Source organism: Eimeria mitis, genomic scaffold, assembly GCF_000499745.2.
Source record: "Eimeria mitis Houghton genomic scaffold, Emh_scaff46, whole genome shotgun sequence".
Classification (NCBI taxonomy): domain Eukaryota; phylum Apicomplexa; class Conoidasida; order Eucoccidiorida; family Eimeriidae; genus Eimeria; species Eimeria mitis.
Genome location: NW_024015406.1, coordinates 13170 through 32669, shown reverse-complemented (window position 1 = coordinate 32669; position 19500 = coordinate 13170). Strand labels below are relative to the sequence as shown.

Here is a 19500-nt window from a genome sequence, read left to right as displayed (position 1 = left end):
TGTTCGAGAGCTGGTCAAAATGATAAACATTGCAGGAAAGTAGCAATCGAATAGATGCTTACCATGTGCGAGAGGAACTCAAACTCGAACAAATATTCCACGTCGGCGAACGACCCCAGGACTGGCTGAATTCAGAAACAAACTATGGCGTGCGCAACAAAAAGCAAAATTCCATCTGTATACTCTGTACTTGAGCTTTCAAGCTCTACTTGCGTCGTTACGGCAATTCAAACAAGTCAGTAGACATGCGCTCCCCTGTGTCGCGCTCAGTGGCGCTAAAGCCGAACGAATGCTCAAATGGCAACTAAGCCAATCTTGTTACGAGAAGAACGAACAACAAGGTTGGCTTAGCAGTCATTTGATACTTCTTTTCCTTTTTGTTACGAGGGTAACCACCAATATAGCATTAAAAGCCCTATACTTTACATCGCCGTCGTGTACTTGGAATCCTTTGTTTGCCGTAGAATCAAACGTAGTTGCCCAAAATATGCAGTGGCTATGCCTCGGTAGTTCCCAGCTCTATCTCAGATGAAGCGAATACTTATCCTGCATCTGTATTGAAGACTATTTTGGCACCGACTATACTGCATGAGTAACCCTAACCGTCAGCGGCAGGCAGAACAAGACTCGCCATCGCAGCAGTAGCGGCAGCGCCAGCAGTCTCTGAGGGTTCGCAGGCTCAGAGGGGCATAAGGATCATGCAACGTGCCGACAGCATAACCCCAACATAAAAGTAAGCAATGTGCTTCTCAGCGATAACACTAACAGCAGATGTTGCTACAACATCTCCAGCAATAGCAGCACCGGCAACAGCAAAAGCCAGCAGCCACTACGCTGGCCAGCACTGGCCACGCTTCGACGTTCTCTTGATATCTCTATATTCGCTGCCGGCCAGGTCCTCGTATATTCTGGAATCTTCTGCAGTTGGAAGTTGGTGATTGATGCTAGCGCCATCATTTGCAACGGGGAGTTGTCGTGCGCACGATCGCCCGCGGAGGCGAAAGCCGCTGATTCGCTGAGATGTGTATAGCACAAGATTCGTGGGTATTTGTTTTTAGAGCCCCACCTGCGCTGTTGACTAGACTGCCAACGTCAAGCTATTTGGGGAATTTTTTTCCTTTATTGCATGCATTGCATCCCGTAATGCTCCCTTGCTGCATTTCTATATCCGTTTTATGCTTTGGCATGCCTAGCAGGATAATTGCTGCCTTGCGCTGGTAGGGGGTTCCAGGAATGCTGTATACTGAGGTGAAATGCGACTCAGTGTGGTCTGCGCTGCAGTCTTGGCGCACCGCAGCAGTATGAACAGATGCCCTATCCTTCTACTTTTCTTCAATATTGAACCGAGACTTGATCGTCAGTTGATCGTGATGTCAATGTTGCAAACCGCCAACCAAAGGGCAACCCAGCCTGTTTATGGTTTGTGTGAATAAAGGAAATACCGAATTTTGTTCCTGGCGTCTTTGGTAGATCCATCCTTCCCTATGCCCAGTTCTGGGGTTCACAGGCACACTTCGCACACGTAAAGTGGTCCCAGGAGCGAACAGCAGTCACAACAGTGGCTGCCTGCATGCCTAATGTCCTGAGCTCTTGCACGTATAATACGCATGATTGATTTGCTTTTTCTCTCGACCGCCTCACTTAACTATAGATGATTCTAGGAGCCAGTATACTCGGCTATGCAGTGATGGCAGTGATGGCAGGTAGCGATACAGTTTCTTGTACCCATCCCACGAATCGTGCCCCGAATCAGTAATCCTACTGGGTGGCTTGGACTGCAAGAAGAACCCCTCGATGGCATGGGTAGCACTTTGCGCAGCAGACGTCACCTTCGACTCTGCAGAATGAGCATACAGCACGATCCCAGTTAAATAACAAGCTAGATGAGCTGCTATTGAGCCTTCGTCAGTAACCTTGAAGTGGAAGCTGCCAAAGGTGGCAACGATTAGACGAAACTGTGTCGGGTGTACAAGTGATAGGAACTGCTTGGCAGCTGCCGCAGCAGTAATTGCCACCTGCGTGTTACCAAACGTCTCACTAACTGCTACTACAATGCTTCCTGGATAGTCAGGTCACCGGATCTCTCGCTACACTTTCTAGGAACAATGTGCTGGAATCTAGGCACAACGTTCGTTGCAGTCATGCAATGAATGTATGCGCTATATATAATTTCACTAGTACTAACTGGTAATTCCGCCGCTATTCTGAGTTTCACTGACTTGAAGAGCAACAATGTACAGAGCATCGAGCGATGTATGTGTATACTCGATCGCCCTCACCTTTTTGGCGACAGTGGCGTTCCCCCATGAAAAGATGGCTACTCGTCCAAAGTTGCGGAGCCGTGACCGCAGACAACACAAGTGATGAGGAAAATTGTGCTGTTCCAGTACCGGGAAAGCAGGCATCGCGGGTGCTCAAAGGCGAGCAGATTGTCTAATCAATCATCAGATTTACTCGTTTGATAGGTCATTCATTTGGCTAAATACAATGTCATCATTTATCCACTCCACCCACAGAGGGTTGTCGAAAATGCAGTGCCTTCTCAAGGTGGTCAGGATCTTTCGCTTTAATTCAATTATAACTGGACTTGGTGGACGCACTCCCGTCCTGTATATAGCCAATGCATCGCGCAAACGATCCGCAAACGTACTTAGTTCTTTGGTAGTAGAGTGGACGGGGTCCCTGTCTCCAATCCAACGATGTGTCGGAAAGCGTTCCGCGAATTGCGACCACCAGCTCCATGCGTTCATTTTATCTGGTAAGAGCTCGATCGTAGATACCAAGTAGTCAAATACCATGAACACGGCCGCCAGCCTTCTAGCAAGATAATACGCATTAGTTCTATTAATGGGGCCGGATAGGTACCGGCAAGCATAGGCAATCAAGTCTTTACAATCATGCATAAGTTGCTCTACATCGTCGGCAGTTAGCGAACTCTTGGCAAATAACCGGCGCATCGAAACGTAATTCTGCATTGGAGACAATGGATGTACTTTGCTTGACAATGCGCCAACCCCATCGAACGTCTTCGTTATCTCCTTGGGAAGCTCCTGTGGAAGCCGAACGAAAGGATGAAGGCGTTCAATTTCTTCACTCCTCCGTCGCTTTGCGGCTGGCTTGCGCGCCAACAGGGCATCGACAGATACTGAAGGCTGTGGTTCATCAACAGCATATCCCTGAGGCTCTCTCTGCTTCACGTTCCCTGTTAGCAGCGCGACTGCTTGCAGCAGTTCTTGATCTGCATGTTCGGCCTCACCCTGCCAGATACCAACGAATGAGCCGTCGCTTGCAGAGCTACCTGCACCCTGACCAGAGATTGTGGATGTCCTTGGAAACACTGAAACACCACTTGCAGAGGTACCTGTTGCAAAACGTGCTAGCTTCATGCCTTCTAGGATATGACGGGGTCTCTGTTCGAATTCTTGGGGGGAAGTTTGTTCTGGACTCTCCGATAACCACGAATCAGGACTTAAACCTTTCTTTGAATCGCCTGATGTATCCCTAGAAAAGGGTGCCATGAAGCTCACACCCGCCTGTGATGCCGATATTTGGGAGTAGTCAGATGAGTCGTCTGCGGCTACTTTCATCCTTTTTGAAGGAACATAATGCAAGTCTGTCGTCCATTCAGAGATTTGCGTATCTTCACGGAGTAACGGTGTATATGGGAGCCCTTCCGCTTGCTGAATTGGACCACTGGCAAGCCATTCATTGGAGAGGCCGCGTGCCCACGCCTGCAACGCCTGTGAAGAGCCCGCTGTCGCGTGTTCAAATGCTGTTGCGGACTCTTGCAACATGAGGAATAACCTAGCCTTCTTAGTTTCTGGCGAATCATAAGGGTGAGAAACATTTTCTTCTAGTCCAAGCTCCTCCCTTAACGCCAAACAATCATCTAAAATCCTGTCAAGCTCGTCCTGTTCTCCACTGTCCGACAATTGCCGTTGAACCAGGCGCGGTGACTTTTCCGTGCTTCGAGGGGCCCTGCAGAATGGAAGCCAAGCAACAATCACCGCAACTGCAACTGTCGACGCCAATATCAAAACAGCGGTGGAGCGCGTGTGGCGGGGCGGTCGTTGTCGTAGTCCAGTCCCTAGCCCAAATCGAGGATCGTCCGAGAGTGCTGCTTCAACGGGGAATACGGCGTCCATTGAACCATACAAGTCGTGGAATAACGAGGAAGTAAATCGATTCTCCGGCGTTCCCGCTTTCCCGATTTTTGCGGGTTTGCCGTACTGGGCCGTTTGTTGTCCCGATGCGGAACGCACTTCCGCATTGAGCCAGCACGCTGCCCAGTTAATACCTGCAGCACGGTGGTTTCACAGGGAGTAAAGCGACTTAGTACATCTAGAAAATTCCCGCGCTTACTTTTTCACAATATTCTGCGTTTCTGCTGGATCAGATCGGGCGGTGGTGTAACAGAATTCAGGCTGTGGTCAAGTCAAGGAAAGGCAGCACTGCGTTGAAATGGAGGTCTAGTTTTGTGCGGGGATGAGTTATTCGATAGAGTCCCTTTCCTTCCCATGCTACAGAATAAACACAGGAAGCCAAGGAACTCAATAAAGTAGCTTACGCTAGGCACATGGCACCCGCCGCCGTTGAGTCCATGTTGTGCCTGGCAACAAGCGTCTAGAGCAAGCTTGTGCCCCAGTGGCATACACTTTCCATTTCCAGCGGGTATATTAATGTGAAAGTTCACAAGCAACAAAACCGCAAATACATTTGAATGAGCGTGAGCAGCCGCGGTAATCGCTTCTTCAGACGGTCAAGCAGTGGAGCGATGTGGCCGTGGGACGATCACGCCCCTCATTGGTGGCGTAAGTCAGAGGACGTCTCGAGGCCTTTCTCACTGGGAGACAGAGATATCGTTATTTGCCACGTTTAAAATCAATATTTTTGCTTTATTTAAATAATATTTTCGTTGGCTGAGTCTTCACCCCTCCCCACTGTACCAAACGACACGGCGTGGCGTAGGCCAGGCGCTGCGACTTCTGCAGTCGGTTGGTGCACTCTACTTGATGCAGGCTCGCTGCTAAAGGCTCAGGAATTTAAAATCTCTACACTGTTAATGAGCGAATCAAAGGGGGCTTGCGCATGTTTACATGTGGCGTCGCCCCGCAGACGGCGTAGCATGGCCTGTTAACAAATTAGAGGTAAACCGTGCAGAACAGACGACGGTACGTGTATTTCTACTTGCCTGTAGGCTGACTTCTGAGGGCCAGATAGGTACTAAACAAAAATCTTACATTGTACATTGTACACAACAAGCGGGGGCTCTGCCTGCATGTGGGGCCGCTTTAAATTAGGTGTGTGTATCGATGATTCTCGATCGAGGGGGAAGACTGTCACTTTAAAGTAAAAGATTCAGTATAGGCGTTTCGCCGCCCAAATATCCTCCCTTCGAGTCTCCGCGTATCCTGGGTACAGCGGCTCAAGGGTCTGTTGCTGCTGCGGAGAGGAAGCGGCCGGTCGTAAGTTGGCGGACACCTTGCTGCAGCTCCTGCTGCAGGGCAACGCAACGTACAAGAAAAAGTGAATCCTTCTTCGCTGCACGCACGAATATAGTGGACAACTACTAAACGCTTACTTGGCTCCCAACTATTAAACACTTACTTGGCCCTCAATGGCCAACCTGCACGCATGCAGAAATATAGACAGTTTCAGTCACGCCGCGGTGCATTACGCGCATTTCTACTTGCGCACGCGTTGGTTACTGAGACCCAGGTAAGTGCTCAACAGTTCTCTGGAGTGTTGGCGCGCATGCGTCAAGAGGATGCTTGGCTATGTTTGCATATGGGGTTGAATGCTTGCATATTGCCTCAGAGCAGCAGAGCAGGAGTTGCAACACTCCTCGTTGCAACACAAGAGGGAGCCTTCTGTCCGTACCAGTGTTCATCTGTTCCCAGAACGTCTCAAAGGAGGGGTGGAGGCATGTGTATTTTGTTGTATCTTCATCCTGATCATTTAGACTTTGCTGGAGCCCACCAGGGTCGTCGGCCGAAAGGAAGGACCTCCGTTTCCTTAAAACCGCGGCTGTATCAGACAATCACGGTTTTAATAGTAGGATAATCACCAGTTATTGCAAGAAGGCTCCACTGACTGGTATTTTTCCTTTTATTGGTGCCACTTTTGGTTGCTTGGCGCAGCATACTCTGAAGCGACTCTGCTGAGAAGCTCCAACGGACTTGAAAATTTTATCTTCAGATATTTCAGAAAGAAGTTTAAGACCCACAGGGAAGCGGAAAGAAGGAGCAGGGTGGGCCATTTGCAGTTGGTGCGACTCTGCACCAATTGCTTGAATTGCTAGTTGTAGCATGGTCTGCCTGCGCTTAGCGCAGAAGCCTCCACTTGGCCTTGGTAGGTTGCGTGTAAAGCAAATACAAACTTTCCATAAGTGCATTCAGAGGTAAAACATGCAGTAAAGGAAGCCTCTATGGGGCTTCCGTGAAAATGGCCTGTATCCCCAACCCCAGCGAGGCGCGTTGCAACACCATTTCAGGCAGTCTCCTCCCGCAACACCTCGGCCCTGAGCTCAACACCCAGGAGGCCGGATAACAGGGGAAGAAGGCCAATTGCTTTTGGGAAACTCTTACTTTAAATCCTTTACCTACATTGCAGATCGCTTCTGTCCTTGATGAAGGCCAGAGAGCAAGCGCCATACTAGTCGTTAAAAGGGGGAGGTCTTCCGTAACAAGCGTTCACGCCTGCCAAAATTTACAATTTTAGTTGAGCTTAGACTCTCAGGACAACTCGGTTTGTTGGTTTTCAAGGCCTATGACCAGAGACAAGGTCGGGGTTTCTGTTCGATCGATTCGCTGGTAGCCCCCTAGGAAGACGGGATGCAGGATGCAGGGTAGAGCTGGGCCTTCTGGGCACCCTGCGTAGTTCTCGCACACACATGAGAATATGCCCCTAAAACGATGCACTTAACTTAATACAGCGTTTTAACGCGTGTTGAATTAAAACATTTCACCCGTGAGCATAGAGGACCTTCCTGTTTGCTCAGCGGAGCGCTGCGCGTTAACACACCAACTGTAATGCACAGGCACTACAGTGGAGCTCAAGTGAAACCTTCAGAGACCTCGTTAGATGTTTCAATACTAATAGAGATAAATGGTGATACTTTAGGTAGAAATTTAAGATAACCAAATCAAGAATGGTCGGCAGCCACACCAGCTTAGGCCTGGTGGGAGACTGATGCTGCGCTTGAGACACTGACTTCACAGTCAGCGAGAGATTTATGATTCTCGGATTTCCTTTTCAAGACTATTGGGCTCGAATATGTTTTAAGGAAAATCACACGAATATTTAGATCACAATAATATAGATAGGCTGTGTTTGGTGTATAGATGTAGAGTTTCCATCCAGTTAGGTTGATCCATGATATATACGTAGTAACAGCACAGTCCGCTGTTCACTACACCGACCCCTGCAGCCCCAGCATTGCTCTGTGCCTTGCCCTTTGGGGGGTTAAGCCTAACCTTCCTACATACTCCTGAAACAGCATATAATCTGCATATTTTCTTCCACTATATGCGTATAGTTGGCTCTTTTACTTCTGCACCGAGCACGTTATAGTGCCATCCGTTTGCTGTACCGAAGGGCGTGCAATCACCGATAGCCTATTCACCCTCACCGTGCTCCTAGTTGCGTGAAGAGGATAACCATTAATCCTTATTTTTGGCATATTCATCAGCTGTTCCTCTACGGGAAACGCTTAAAGTGTTCTGAACCGTGGACCCATCAGACAACCCGTTTTAAGCAGTGTCCAGCCTTCTCCTCCATGGTCGCGTCAAAGAGCGATATGTTGCCTCAAATTTCGAAGTCACATTGAGGGTTCTGTATTAAGCGGCAAGGAATGGACGGGATATTGAGCGTCTTCTGTCGATGACTCAGGAACTCCCACCGAAAGAAGACATGAACCTCTCAACTCCTCTGATTTCATGAGCAGAAGAAGCAGGTATGGAGACGGGAGTAGTTGAAGACAGAAACCAGGTGATCCAGGAGCTGTTCTCGGGATTGCATCGTGTTAATCGGAAGGCCAAAATGGTAAGCCGTTATCTGCCGTACATTGTGTAAGCTTTCACTGCGTCACTTGCCAAACCGGCACTTTGGAGATGGAACATGAACTGCACTTCTGGCTATGTGAGGGCTTTGGAAATGTGTGAACGCATTTTGCCTTGGAATAATGAGAACAGTCTTTGCGTATCTTGTGACTTCAGGTGCTCGAGCTGCTAGGTTTCAGGTCGGCTGCCGCTTTGCCAGAGCACCTTCATGCAGCAGTGTTGCAGGTGCTCCTTATGGGGCCCGTCGTCGGCCCCTTCTGCCGGCGATCGCTTTTACCGCTCGAAACTCGGGGAGCAGCGGCCGAGCCACTCCCGCTGAGGAGTGAGGGATGTGTTATTCAGTGCCTCTTTGCTGATTGGCTCACAAAGACCAGCAAATGGCTCAAAGTGCCTCGCTATCGTTACGTCATGCTTCTTTCAGTTGCACCTACGCCTGAACAGGAGGAAGGGCGACAACCGATAACGAGGAACAACAGCACGAGCAAGCCGACCGCGTCGGTTGCGGAAGAAATTCCTCAAGCACAGGGCGAACAGACTGAATTCGCCGGATTAAAGCAAAAGAAAAGGCACTGCCCTCAGTTGCTTCTTGTCACATTTAAGGCCCCCCAGGGGCCCCTCAGCAACAGCGGTCATGAGTCCGTTGACTTCAACGTCTTGCAAAAGGCTGAGCCATCCGAGGTCTTTTCTATCGACAGTACTCACGTAAGTTCCATTATGCTTCACCTTCAGGACTACCGCACTTTACCAGCGCAGGTCACTGTATTGGGCAAAGCATTTACAGGTGTGCCTACATCCATAACGTACATTGGTGTGCACCTGCATGTCTGCGCTTCCGTGGCGTTTCAGAGAGCTCTGTGCCAGCGCATCCCATGTGGAGAGGACACTCAGCTTGTCTTGGTGAGTCTGATCAACAGCAGAAACCGGGTATTTTGGATACACGGAAATTGTCTACAGTTTGCGTATCAGCATGTTTCCCCCCTTTTCCTGCATCACGCAGGCTAACGCATAGCGCCGTTATGTGTGTTTGGTCTCTTAACTTCTTCCTCAGGTTGTTGAAGGTTTGGGCGGCCGGCTTCTTATCTTGGGGGAGTTTTCTCGCTCTGCAGCATCGCTGTCTGGTACCACAGGCGTTCAGGTTTCTGGATCGTCTCCACTGGAACAGCTTGCGCATATTATAAACGAAGCAGCCCCCCTCTGTGCTGCCCCAAGGCCTTCTCGATGGCGCAGACTTTTGCAGCTCTTTGCTGCCACAGCAACAGCCGTAGATTTAGGGGAATCAACAGCCATTCCGGCGTTTCGAGGCAATAGTGCGAAGCAATGCGGAAGAGCGAACGAGGCACACCGTGAAACCGAAAGCACAACCGGATGCTGGCAGGTGAACTGCTCATCCTCTAAAGAAGCATCTGCGGCGCGTGAGGAGCAGCAAACCGTTTCTCTGGTAGCTCTGCTCCTTCGATTCTCGGTCGCTGCTTGCTTCGCCATCTGCCGACCATTGACACTTGTGATGAGGCATTGTTCCTCCCGCTCTGCAACGCCACGGCGACCTCGCGCAGGAAGAGGCACAGCTGCAGCACCAGACATGCCAAGAGGTGGTTGCAACAACTGTGGCTTGGATCCAAACAGCCTTAACAGCATTCACTGCACCAAACACGGCCATTCATGTGCCTGCGCACGTCGTGCGCAGTGCACCAGAATTAGCAGTGGCCAACGTATTTCAAGCCCGTGTGTAGCGCGCCCTCAGCGCACGTTGAGGCAGCTTATTGATGACCAACAACGCACTTTAGCGACTCTTGCAGTGCGGGAATACCGTCGCAAAGTTGCATTGGTGCAGCATGAGTACCAGATGTCGCGCCAGCACGCTTCGAGGGCCCTGATGGACGAGCATGGGCAGCTGTTTCCCCAGGTACATCCGCAGTCTTAGCAAGCGTTATCCTCTATGTGGCGTATAGATTGCCTCTCTCCTTCCAGAGTCTGTATGCCCTTCATGTGTTCGTTCTAACTGCATTGTTTCCATGCGACTGCGTTCAATTTCAGGCCCGCCGCTGGTTGGATTCAACTGACGGGAAGCTGCTAATGCTATGCCTTACGGGCCGCAGTTGGAGGCCAACAGCCGGCCCGCGTAGCTAGTTGTGAAAGTGGAGTTTCGTGGAGTAATTGGATCAATTTTTAGTCGTTGGGAAATCGGGAGGTCAGCAATGCAATTATCCACTGGCCTTCGTCATTTTCCACCCGCCCGTGTTCTTTCAATACGGGATCGCGCATTTGCACTTCCGGAAGGGAAGAGCTTTGTGTGCGATCAATTGAGTTTACCGTATGCTCGCAGTTCACATTGGCAAGAAACAGGCGTCGACTGGCAGTCGGGACCCTCGTAGGGGGCCGGGTGACTCAGCTCGACCTTGGCTTCTCAGTACTGTGACTTTTTTAGTTTGGCGAATGAAAATTGCCGTCAATCTCTGGATTTTGGTCAGGCGCACTGTGAAGTTGTCTCCACAAATCTCCGCGGGTTTCTCGTGTCAGACAGCCAAATGTCGTCAGTGCATATCACTGTACTCAGCTAACCAAAAGTTGCGAATGATGGCATAATATATCAGCGTTCTTAGAACAGAACAATGGTCAAGAGCTTGTGTCATGAAACTAATGAGTTAAACGCAGCTTCAGCTTGACCCCATTGGACATGGTGCTCATTGAAAGCCCGCTGGCAGGTGTTCCTAACAGTTACAGGGTCAGCCGAATGCTTTTTGGCGGTGGCTCAATGAGATGCCGCTTCTACCTCGAGTCACCCTAAGCCGAACAGCAGATGTAACCTATAACGTTTTGAGGCGCACATATACTTCTAATACTAAAGGCAAAGACTCCTGGGCTTGCTTAATTGGTAGAGTAAAAAACTTTCGCCAGCAGTTTTCTCCCGCTCGTTACACAATAAACGATCATTCGGAGACATGCAGCCATAGAGTGTAGTGACAGTTTGAACCGAGCTAACGCAAAGGACACATGACTCGGGAATAAAAACAGGAAGACAACACGCCCTCAGCATTCAGCATGGACAGTGTCATCGTTGCAGGATTCGCCATTTGAACGAGTGCGCTGAGCAAATTTCGGCAGTCACGGGATACACCGAAACGCACAACTTTTCTACCCCCCGGCAGTCTACAGCTTGGGCTCGTATCGGTAACTACACTGTTTAGATGCGACAACAAATGTGTTTTCAAAGCTGCTATCTCGAACAAAAAGGACAGAGCAGTAATCCTTTTCGTGTCCTTCCGTCGATTCGCCTGGGTTCATACCTTTTCGCACCATCCCTGTTCCCGGCCTCGCCTTAAGCGTTCGTAGAAGGAGACAAGCAAGGGCGGTGGTCCACGAGACGAACTGAAAGCCTTGAGTATCATCCCCAATAGAAGAAATAGCGTGTTTTCTTACGTGCCGCAGTATGTGGCCACGGATGCCTGTGGCGGGAGCTCGCCGAACGCCACACGNCGGGAGCTCGCCGAACGCCACACGCTCCGCCTCGATTTCGGTAATGCCTTCGCAGAAGAAAGTTTGTCCACCTCAGCTTGCAAATACTATAACATACACGGAAAGAACTTCATGTGTCACTAACTGACAGTAGAAGTTGGGTCGTTCCCAAGCCTTTGCACTCAGGCGACGTTGAACGAACCCGTACGGCCGCACAATTTCTGCCGCTTTCTCACCCTGAAAGAAACTCGCAGAGTGAATACACCAGAGACACTAACACCATATCCAATGTTGGAAAGAATTCCAGCAAACATATCTTCCTCTTGCAGTAATCGCTTCACAGGGTTCGAGCTCAGGTGACCCAGTCCGCTGGCCCTGTTCGGTGGGCCCTCTGAAATAGGCATACACTCCGTGGAAATGCATCCGATACATACCTATTTTGTTGTATTAATCTTGTTCAGAGTTGCCTCTGTGAGTGTTGTTGCTTGTCTTCATTCCGAAGTGATCGCATCTGTCGCTGGACAGAGCCGTCCTCAACGGGGCTGGCTGGAGAAAGCAAACTTTGCATGCTAGTGCTCCCTACCATGACCAATCATGCAGCAGACGAGAATCTTTTTTCCCGCATTCATTAGAGCAACAACTTGCAATGAAGGCTAGCGCAGGAAGAGCAGCGAAGCTCCGTAATTATGCGCGGGCCTGTAGCTTACTGTTGAGACATCCCAGCAGTCAGTAAGCTCTCTCCTGTGGAACAACTGCGATGAGACCCGAGGCAACAAAAAGTCGGGGCGACCGTACTGATCTGCAAAAGGACGAGTTGCCCTTACGCCAAAATGGGTTCCGTAAACAGAGGCCACAAACGGGCACAACTCGCACTTACACGCATCCGGAAAGGCCATGGAGCAGCAAATCACAAAGGGATATATCGAGTGCATATTGTTTCAAGGAGAAAACAGCACATCATGTAGAAGCTCTGAACGGGGCTAGAAAATCGCGGAATGATAAGTTTGAATCTCGGTTCACCTTTTCGCATAGTGACGCCAAATACTACACAGAATTGCCTGTTCAACCCGCAACAGGATGGTGGAAAGCCCTAATCGCTTACCGGCGTCAATCGGCAGCGTTCCTAGATCGGTTGTGCAAGAATCTGGACATTTTGATTCCCGACACAATGTACGCTTCATCTACAGAATGTTACTACATAACGAACAATCCCCAGGCCCTTAGTCCGGGCACCTCTTACTCCCAACAGCTTTCTCTTCCTGAAAAAGCCTGTAATGGCTGGATAATAAAAGAAGATTTCTCTGCATCTAAGCTCTTCGAGAAAAATGCTGGACTGTATTTGGCCTCTTCCGGGTTTCCTGGAGGCAAAATGAGGCTGCGTCATAGTGCTCAACTGCAACGCAAGGATCAGAGGCGTACTATTGAAACTGCGATGGCAGCTCCAGCGGCTCTAGTTAAGCAGCCTCACTACGCAGCGGCAAATAGAAACATTACGAAAGCACTCGATCTTCCCAGCACGTCTTCTCTTCTAGCAGACTCCTCCTCAGAGCGTCTTATGCAAGTGCGTCATCACTAGGCACGACGCCCTCCGCAGCACCACATCACGTCTTACGTTGGTCATCCGTTGATGAACTGTACCAAATTTCACAGTGGTGCACTTTCCACCTGCCACAGCCCGATAGGCCTGCAATTCTCGCGTATGTTCGTTGCACGTGCCACACACGGTATTGGGTGCCGCTGTGTCCGTGCTGAATTTAATGCAGTGACACTTTGCGCAACCAGGATCGTGCGTGGTTCTTGAAGGTCTTTATTCATGGGAAGAAACATTCGCGATGCCAGTTGACGCGGGCAGCTTGGCGGGCAGGCAGTACTCCTGTTGGCTTCACTTTGGTCAACAAGCTGACTCCGGAGGAGGGTCGGGAGGCCAATTTAGACATTACTGGACAGTTCTGTGTCAGCTGCGATAACGCATTTCCTGTTCGGAGGCCGCGCGACGCAGAGTACGCGAATGGGGAAAGTCTGGACGCTGACTCAACGAAGCAAGTGATCGGGGGGCCCAACAGCACATTTGATGTGTTTTGTTTGTCTGGGGCAAGTCTAGCTGAAGCCTCTGAGATCGCTCGGAAGCTGACGCTACTGACTCAGACAGTCTTCAAGGTTTGGCTGGAGTCATTGGTTGTGGACCTCATCAAGGCCTGGAACGGCAAAATGTATTTCTTGCAGGTGCGTTAGTGAGCTTGTGTAGCACACACTTCTTCTGAGTCAAACGGCAAATATGGAAAAACCTGCATAGTTACAAGGTTGCTGCGAAGCATCCAAACTGCACAGGTCAAATCCTTCACATTGAGACGGTCTGGCCCACGCGTAGATTGTGTACTGAAGTTAGACGCTAACAAGAGGGATGAGGACGATGAGCCACTTGACGGGGCCTTGAAGGCTAGGGCTGCTCTGCTCCGGAGACAGCAGGCCTCCCTAGCCCAGCCATCAGTTTGCGCGATGTGTGGACTGAGCCGGAGCAAGAAGTCACTAAACCGCATGCTGAATCACCGGATGATGCTGGAGGCTCAGCACCATATGCGCAAAAGGGGAGTGGAAATACTGTTTTTCCACCAGGCTAGAAAGCAACAGCTCTCAGCTGAGTCTCCCGTCTGTGGTACTTGTTACTCACTGTACTTAGCCGAGAAGGAGCTAATCCAGCTCGAGGCAGAGCTAGCCAGGGAAACTGGGCAGCAAATCAGTGCCGAGGCTGCAAAGCTTTGCTTCGTGACCGGGATCCTCGATGCCATTCAAGTAAGTTAGGGAGTGGCTCCTGTTGTGTACTCGATTGGCTTCGTAGTGGTTTAAACAAGTATAAACATCCACGCCGCCAGAGAAATATACGAATTGCCTTCTTATTTTATCTGTATTTTGTACCAGGGGAGCTTCTTAATGAAGGACCCCGATCTGTTAGAATTACTTCAAGCCTTCGACAACTCCTGTCAGAGCACAGAGGGAGATGCCGCCGGAGGTGGGCCCGTTGATGAGCTAACAGAAGACGTACCAGAATCCACAAATGACCCAATGGACGACGGAATTCTCGTAACTCTACAGAAGCACGGGAGCAATGCTGAGAATGATTTTCTTTCGGGAAGGCAAGATTCCGATGTTCCGGTTACAAGAGATGCGCAAGGGGGCTTAATTGTATTCCGTGGGGGTGAAGCTATCCAGTCAGTGCCGGCTCCTCAACCCTACGACATTATGCTCCCGGCAGCACTGCATCAATGGCGTCTCATGCTGTTCCTAGATTCGCTCCAGGATCCCCCTGCCTCGCATGGCACAGGAAAGCAGAAACCTTACTTGTTACAGCTAGGTCTCTTCGGGACCACATCCCCAGTGCACCTGCCCGGCCCAGACGAGCGGGGCGTCGTGCGAATCCGTCGAATGCTGATATTTTATCTCTTTTCAAAAAGTCCGATTGTCACGGAGGCCTTCAAGGAAGAATTGCACTTCTCCTTACGGCCTAGCGGCACTGCAAGCGTCACAAACCGCCCCACCAAAGTCGCGGAAGGCAGAGCCCAGTCCGCTGGAGCCCAGCGGTTACCCATGTTTCAAACGGCAGCTAAGAGTAGATGGTCATGCACTGGCGCTTCAGAGTCGTGCGAGCAGCCCACTGCAGTGGGCAGCTGCTCTCTGGGTCGGTTGGCGGGAAAAAGGAGTGTCAAAAACCAGACTTGTGTCCTGCTTTTCGAAGGAAGCACCGGGAAGTGCAGACTCGGAATTACTCTAGGCTTGCACAGGGATATGCAGGTTCCGACTCAGTATGTCTCTGTCGTTCCATTTCGTGACGCGTTCCTATCCCAAACCCCGTACTGTTGTTCCTGCCCTCTCCCAACGGAGTGGCTGGACTGCTTCATGGCAGCAACAGAAACTTGAATCTGCAAAAGGGATGCAGGCTCCATCCCGAATGCTTTTTTTTTTTTTTTTNTTTTTTTTTTTTTTTTCTAGCGCACATCCATATGTCTACGCAGTCAAACCAGCAGCAGAGCTAGATGCCTTCAAGGCAGCTGGCGTTACATGTGTGGAATTGAGAAGTACGCTCGGATCGCAGGCAGTCCTCCTCGCAGTGGTCATGAAAGCATTCATTGCTCCCACATTCACCTCTCAAATAACAAGAATACCTCCATTAGCAAGTAAAACCCAAAACATATTAGGGTTTGGCCGCTGCTGCACCAAAGCCAAGGCAGTCCACTAGGACGTATGCACGTTTCCATATGAAAAAAGAAACAATCTTGAACGTAATTGAGGGCGAGGCAAGATGAGAGCCGCCACACAACCACGCATGAGCTACGCTAGCCCATACGATTGATTCGCCAGGGCGAAACGTCGGGGAAAATCTCCCCTAAATCAGCCATATACTTCCGTACCTTCGAGACTTCACTCTACACGAGAACCATTGGCAGGATGAAGCGAGCGGAGCTTGCGTTCAAACAATGGTCCTGGGAGCTGTTTAGCCCAAACGATGGCTGAAAGACCACCGCCAGCAACAATGCCTCCGCGCAACACAGTTGAACTTCAGGTGAGGGCTGCAACGACGTGCCAAAGCAACACGAAGTCATGCTGTAGTGCGCTGATCAGCAGTAGCCGGCGCCGTAGCCGCTGCTTGCCTTCCGGCTAACTTCCTGTTCGCCGTCGCCACAAGCACCTCGAACTGTTTCTGCTTCTCACTTAGCATCCTTTCTAGCTTTCTATGCTGCTCTGTTACAAGATTCAACGTCCTGAACAGCACCACCAAGACAAGCAACGCAAAACCACAATATAGAGGAGCGCTGACGGCCCACACCAACTGGCGTGCCGCAACGCCTACCACACACCGGCAGAATTTACCTTTCTCCGTCTTTCTTGGCATCTTTGCATGTTTTTTGGAGCATGTATCCTGCACCGATATCGACTAGAACCTTATCGTCGCACTGTAGTCGGCCCTGCACAGCAGTAAGAAGCAGTGTTGCGGTATCCCTAAGTTTGCACAGAAAGCCTGCTCCCCTGACAAATTCAACGTTTAAGAGAGCTTCTGAGGGCGACATAGGTATGCGCGCCATGGAAATGCTTTATTTTGGTACCTTCGCGTAGAGAGAACTAGTCAGAGGCACGAGAATTTCGGATGGTTCCCCTTTTTGCTTTTCTATGTGGGAATCCAGCTGCGTGAGCGCGTCGCGACACTCAGCGAGGCGAGCTGCGGCCACTCGCAGTTGAGATAGATGGTTTGATATGTTTTGAATTTCCTGAGGAGAACAAATAAAGTATTCCTTGGACGGGGAACTAGAGGGTTGGTGTGGGGCACAGCATAAATACAGATTCCCCTAATAAACTACGATATCGAACTTCCAAAAAAGACGAAAACCAGACAAAATGCCATGTTAATACACGGTAAGTTTGCGTGTATGAGGAATATGTCTGAGAGTGGTGTCGCAGTGTCCACACAACTGCGACGGACACCAGGTTCATCTAGTCACCCACCGCTTCCGTACTCTTCACAAGTGCGCTGCACTGGTTCAGAGTCAGGTTGTTTAAGTTTGCGATGTGTTGTTCGACGGTGTCAGCGGGAGGAGCTGCCATCTCTGCAACGCACACGCGTGGCAAACCTACGAATTGGACAATCAGATCCCACGGCTCCCTACACTCCCCAACTAGGCTAGATCAAATGATGCACATGGATATGATGAGTACATCGTGATTTCGTTGCCCTACTTGCACGCACAGAACGAACGCGGCTTTTCATGCACACACGGTGGAGGGTCACCCCCCCAAGACAGCTGCTGACTTGTCTACGGAGCCTTTATACTGTGAAACCTGAAATACCGGACACTCTGTAGGCATAAGGGGTTATCTTGAAGTTTTTTCTAGAGGGAGCCTGCACCAAAACCCACTGCCTTTGGCCCATGAAGAAGAATAGGGGGCGCGCTGACAATCTGCTGACGAAACCAAGGCCGGCGCTCTGTAGTGATTTCAACTCCGCAAATCTATAAGAACTACTCTTCGATATGTTATTACATACAACAGTGGGGTACTCACCAGAGGCTCTGCCCAGCGTTGCACTCTAAATCGGTTAGGGCTGCATGCGGACTGTGCACAGCTCGGCTCTAAGGAAATCGGCTTGCCTGCTGATCTCGGTAGTAACTTTAACTGCATTTTAAAAAGTTATATCGGAAGTTGCGAAGTTCCTCCTCAACAGCCACTGTACGCTCACTCTTCTGGGCGGCGCGGGGGAACGAAAGTGCAGCGCTACTTCGCTCATGAGTGGCCTCTTCAACCAGCATTGAGAAACAACTTCTCTTGTGAATTCTATAGGAGGAATCGAGTCTAGTTGCCTTGAACAGAGGCGGGCCAATCAATCACTTGAGCCGAGGGGGTTGGCTTAGTAAACCGTGCAGAGTCGATAACCTTACGCTATGGATGCGGCGTCGCTTTAGGGAATTCCTTCCCGATGGGATTTACCCTTGTTAATAATTATCCGTCGACACGTTTCCTTTGAATGAAGGGGCGGCCCTAGGGCAGTCCCAGCGTGCGTGCTGCACTCCTCGCCGTGATTCGACCGCAAACAATGGACAAATCCGTGCTGGACTTGGAGGAGATTCTGGGGCCCCGCGATGAGCAGCTTCTGCAGAAATTATCGGCTCACGAGCCTGCAGTAGGCGCTGTTCTTGAATAATGGGCTCGGTTTTCGGCAGTTGCACTAGTGGATTCCTGGTATATTTCTGCTGGGCATTCACGTGTGTGCGGTGCCTTGCGTCTACTGTTGGTTCCTCAGATACTTGACGAAGTCGTGAATTACCATCTTGCTCGTGTAGGGTGCACCACAACGGACACTGCAGCGTAAGCAGGCACCGACCCACCCAGGACTTGCGCATGCCATCAGCCGTTTAAGCATTTTTCATTTCAGTTTTTGTGCACTTTCCATTGTTTCCTTTGCTTCAGGACACGCCTACTATCGGTAGCTGTCCAAGTTGTGTTTGAGAAAGCGATCGATGAAGCAAAGTTGATACATGCAACATCGCGAGGCGACGTTTCATCCGGCAGCCGTCGGACAGATGGAGCCAGTGGCGCCCAGGGTCGCGCTACTCATCGCAGATATGGTCATCTGGAGGATTCTACGGCCACAGCCATAGGGTCAACATCAGCACTCAGTGAGGTACGGTTAGCTATCAGCTCGGCCAACACCTCGTCCTCTGTACGCTGGGGCTGTCGACAGCTATCGCTTGGGCAGCCCGTGGTCCGCTGGCTAATGTGAACTCCACAAGATTGTTCGGTATGAATACGCACGGACTACTGGCGTCTCTTTATTTCTCAGGTAAAGGAGCTGGACGTTGAATCTCTGTGCAAGGCGCTGCAAAGAAATGGCACACTGCCAGTGGGACCTACCTTTGACTTACTACTACAGCCCCTTGGACAAGAAAAAGGAAAACTCAGTTCTTGATTACCGTTGCAGACCTCTCGGCCGGAGGTCCAGCTATATCCATTTGCTTGAACTTTACTTCAATTGTAAACGTTTACGCTTTTCTGCATTTGCAACGACCTTGTCGTCCAACATGTATGAGCCCCTGTGCCAGGCTGCTTCGTCGCGACCCAGGTGGTACGGGGGCAATGTAGTTCTGTGCAGGAACAAATGCGACAGGAAGACTCACTGCTTCCGGTGTCGTTCATTATTCCTCTGCAAACAGGAGAGCTCCAGTTTCCCCAGTTTGTTGGTTAGATATGGCATACGCAGGTCTGCACCTCCAAGCGGGACCGTGCCACACTCTGCGGTATTAAACATTCATTAACAGATATCTGGACAGCGGTCAGCAGCTCTATCAGCACTCTGGCTGTCTTCCGTTAGGAGGCGGTTCGTTTTTGGGAGTGTTTCCCGGCTTATCCGAGTGCAGTTGAGAGCAGTTCTTTAGAATATTTTCAGTGCGCAGCAGTGCAGCATCACGTGACCGCATAATGCCTACCTCCCTCTGTAGCAGACGCG

The 19500-nt window shown here is 50.3% G+C and overlaps 5 protein-coding genes across 5 annotated transcripts; 3 read left to right on the top strand and 2 right to left on the bottom strand.

Annotated features, from left to right (window-relative positions):
• Positions 1–2450: 2450 nt before the first annotated feature.
• EMH_0046580 (uncharacterized protein) lies at positions 2451–4145 on the bottom strand (the record flags this gene model as incomplete). The annotated part of the gene is made up of 1 exon (XM_038022741.1): positions 2451–4145. The coding sequence occupies one exon, from the start codon at positions 4143–4145 to the stop codon at positions 2451–2453; it is 1695 nt and encodes a 564-aa protein (XP_037878595.1).
• A 3811-nt stretch (positions 4146–7956) lies between these two features.
• EMH_0046470 (uncharacterized protein) lies at positions 7957–10187 on the top strand (the record flags this gene model as incomplete). Its single annotated transcript, XM_038022740.1, has 5 exons — positions 7957–8043; positions 8217–8957; positions 9109–9178; positions 9857–9963; positions 10095–10187. The coding sequence occupies 5 exons, from the start codon at positions 7957–7959 to the stop codon at positions 10185–10187; spliced, it is 1098 nt and encodes a 365-aa protein (XP_037878594.1).
• A 2494-nt stretch (positions 10188–12681) lies between these two features.
• Positions 12682–15425, top strand: EMH_0046360 (uncharacterized protein; the record flags this gene model as incomplete). Its single annotated transcript, XM_038022739.1, has 4 exons — positions 12682–13074; positions 13317–13736; positions 13842–14303; positions 14430–15425. 4 exons carry the CDS (start codon positions 12682–12684, stop codon positions 15423–15425), a joined length of 2271 nt encoding a protein of 756 aa, XP_037878593.1.
• Positions 15426–16104: 679 nt separating this feature from the next.
• On the bottom strand, positions 16105–17268 carry EMH_0046240 (prefoldin subunit 5, putative; the record flags this gene model as incomplete). The annotated part of the gene is made up of 5 exons (XM_038022738.1): positions 16105–16267; positions 16377–16471; positions 16610–16771; positions 17007–17107; positions 17238–17268. The coding sequence occupies 5 exons, from the start codon at positions 17266–17268 to the stop codon at positions 16105–16107; spliced, it is 552 nt and encodes a 183-aa protein (XP_037878592.1).
• An 822-nt stretch (positions 17269–18090) lies between these two features.
• EMH_0046130 (uncharacterized protein) lies at positions 18091–18963 on the top strand (the record flags this gene model as incomplete). Its single annotated transcript, XM_038022737.1, has 4 exons — positions 18091–18177; positions 18298–18362; positions 18465–18678; positions 18838–18963. The coding sequence occupies 4 exons, from the start codon at positions 18091–18093 to the stop codon at positions 18961–18963; spliced, it is 492 nt and encodes a 163-aa protein (XP_037878591.1).
• Between the last annotated feature and the right edge of the window lie 537 nt (positions 18964–19500).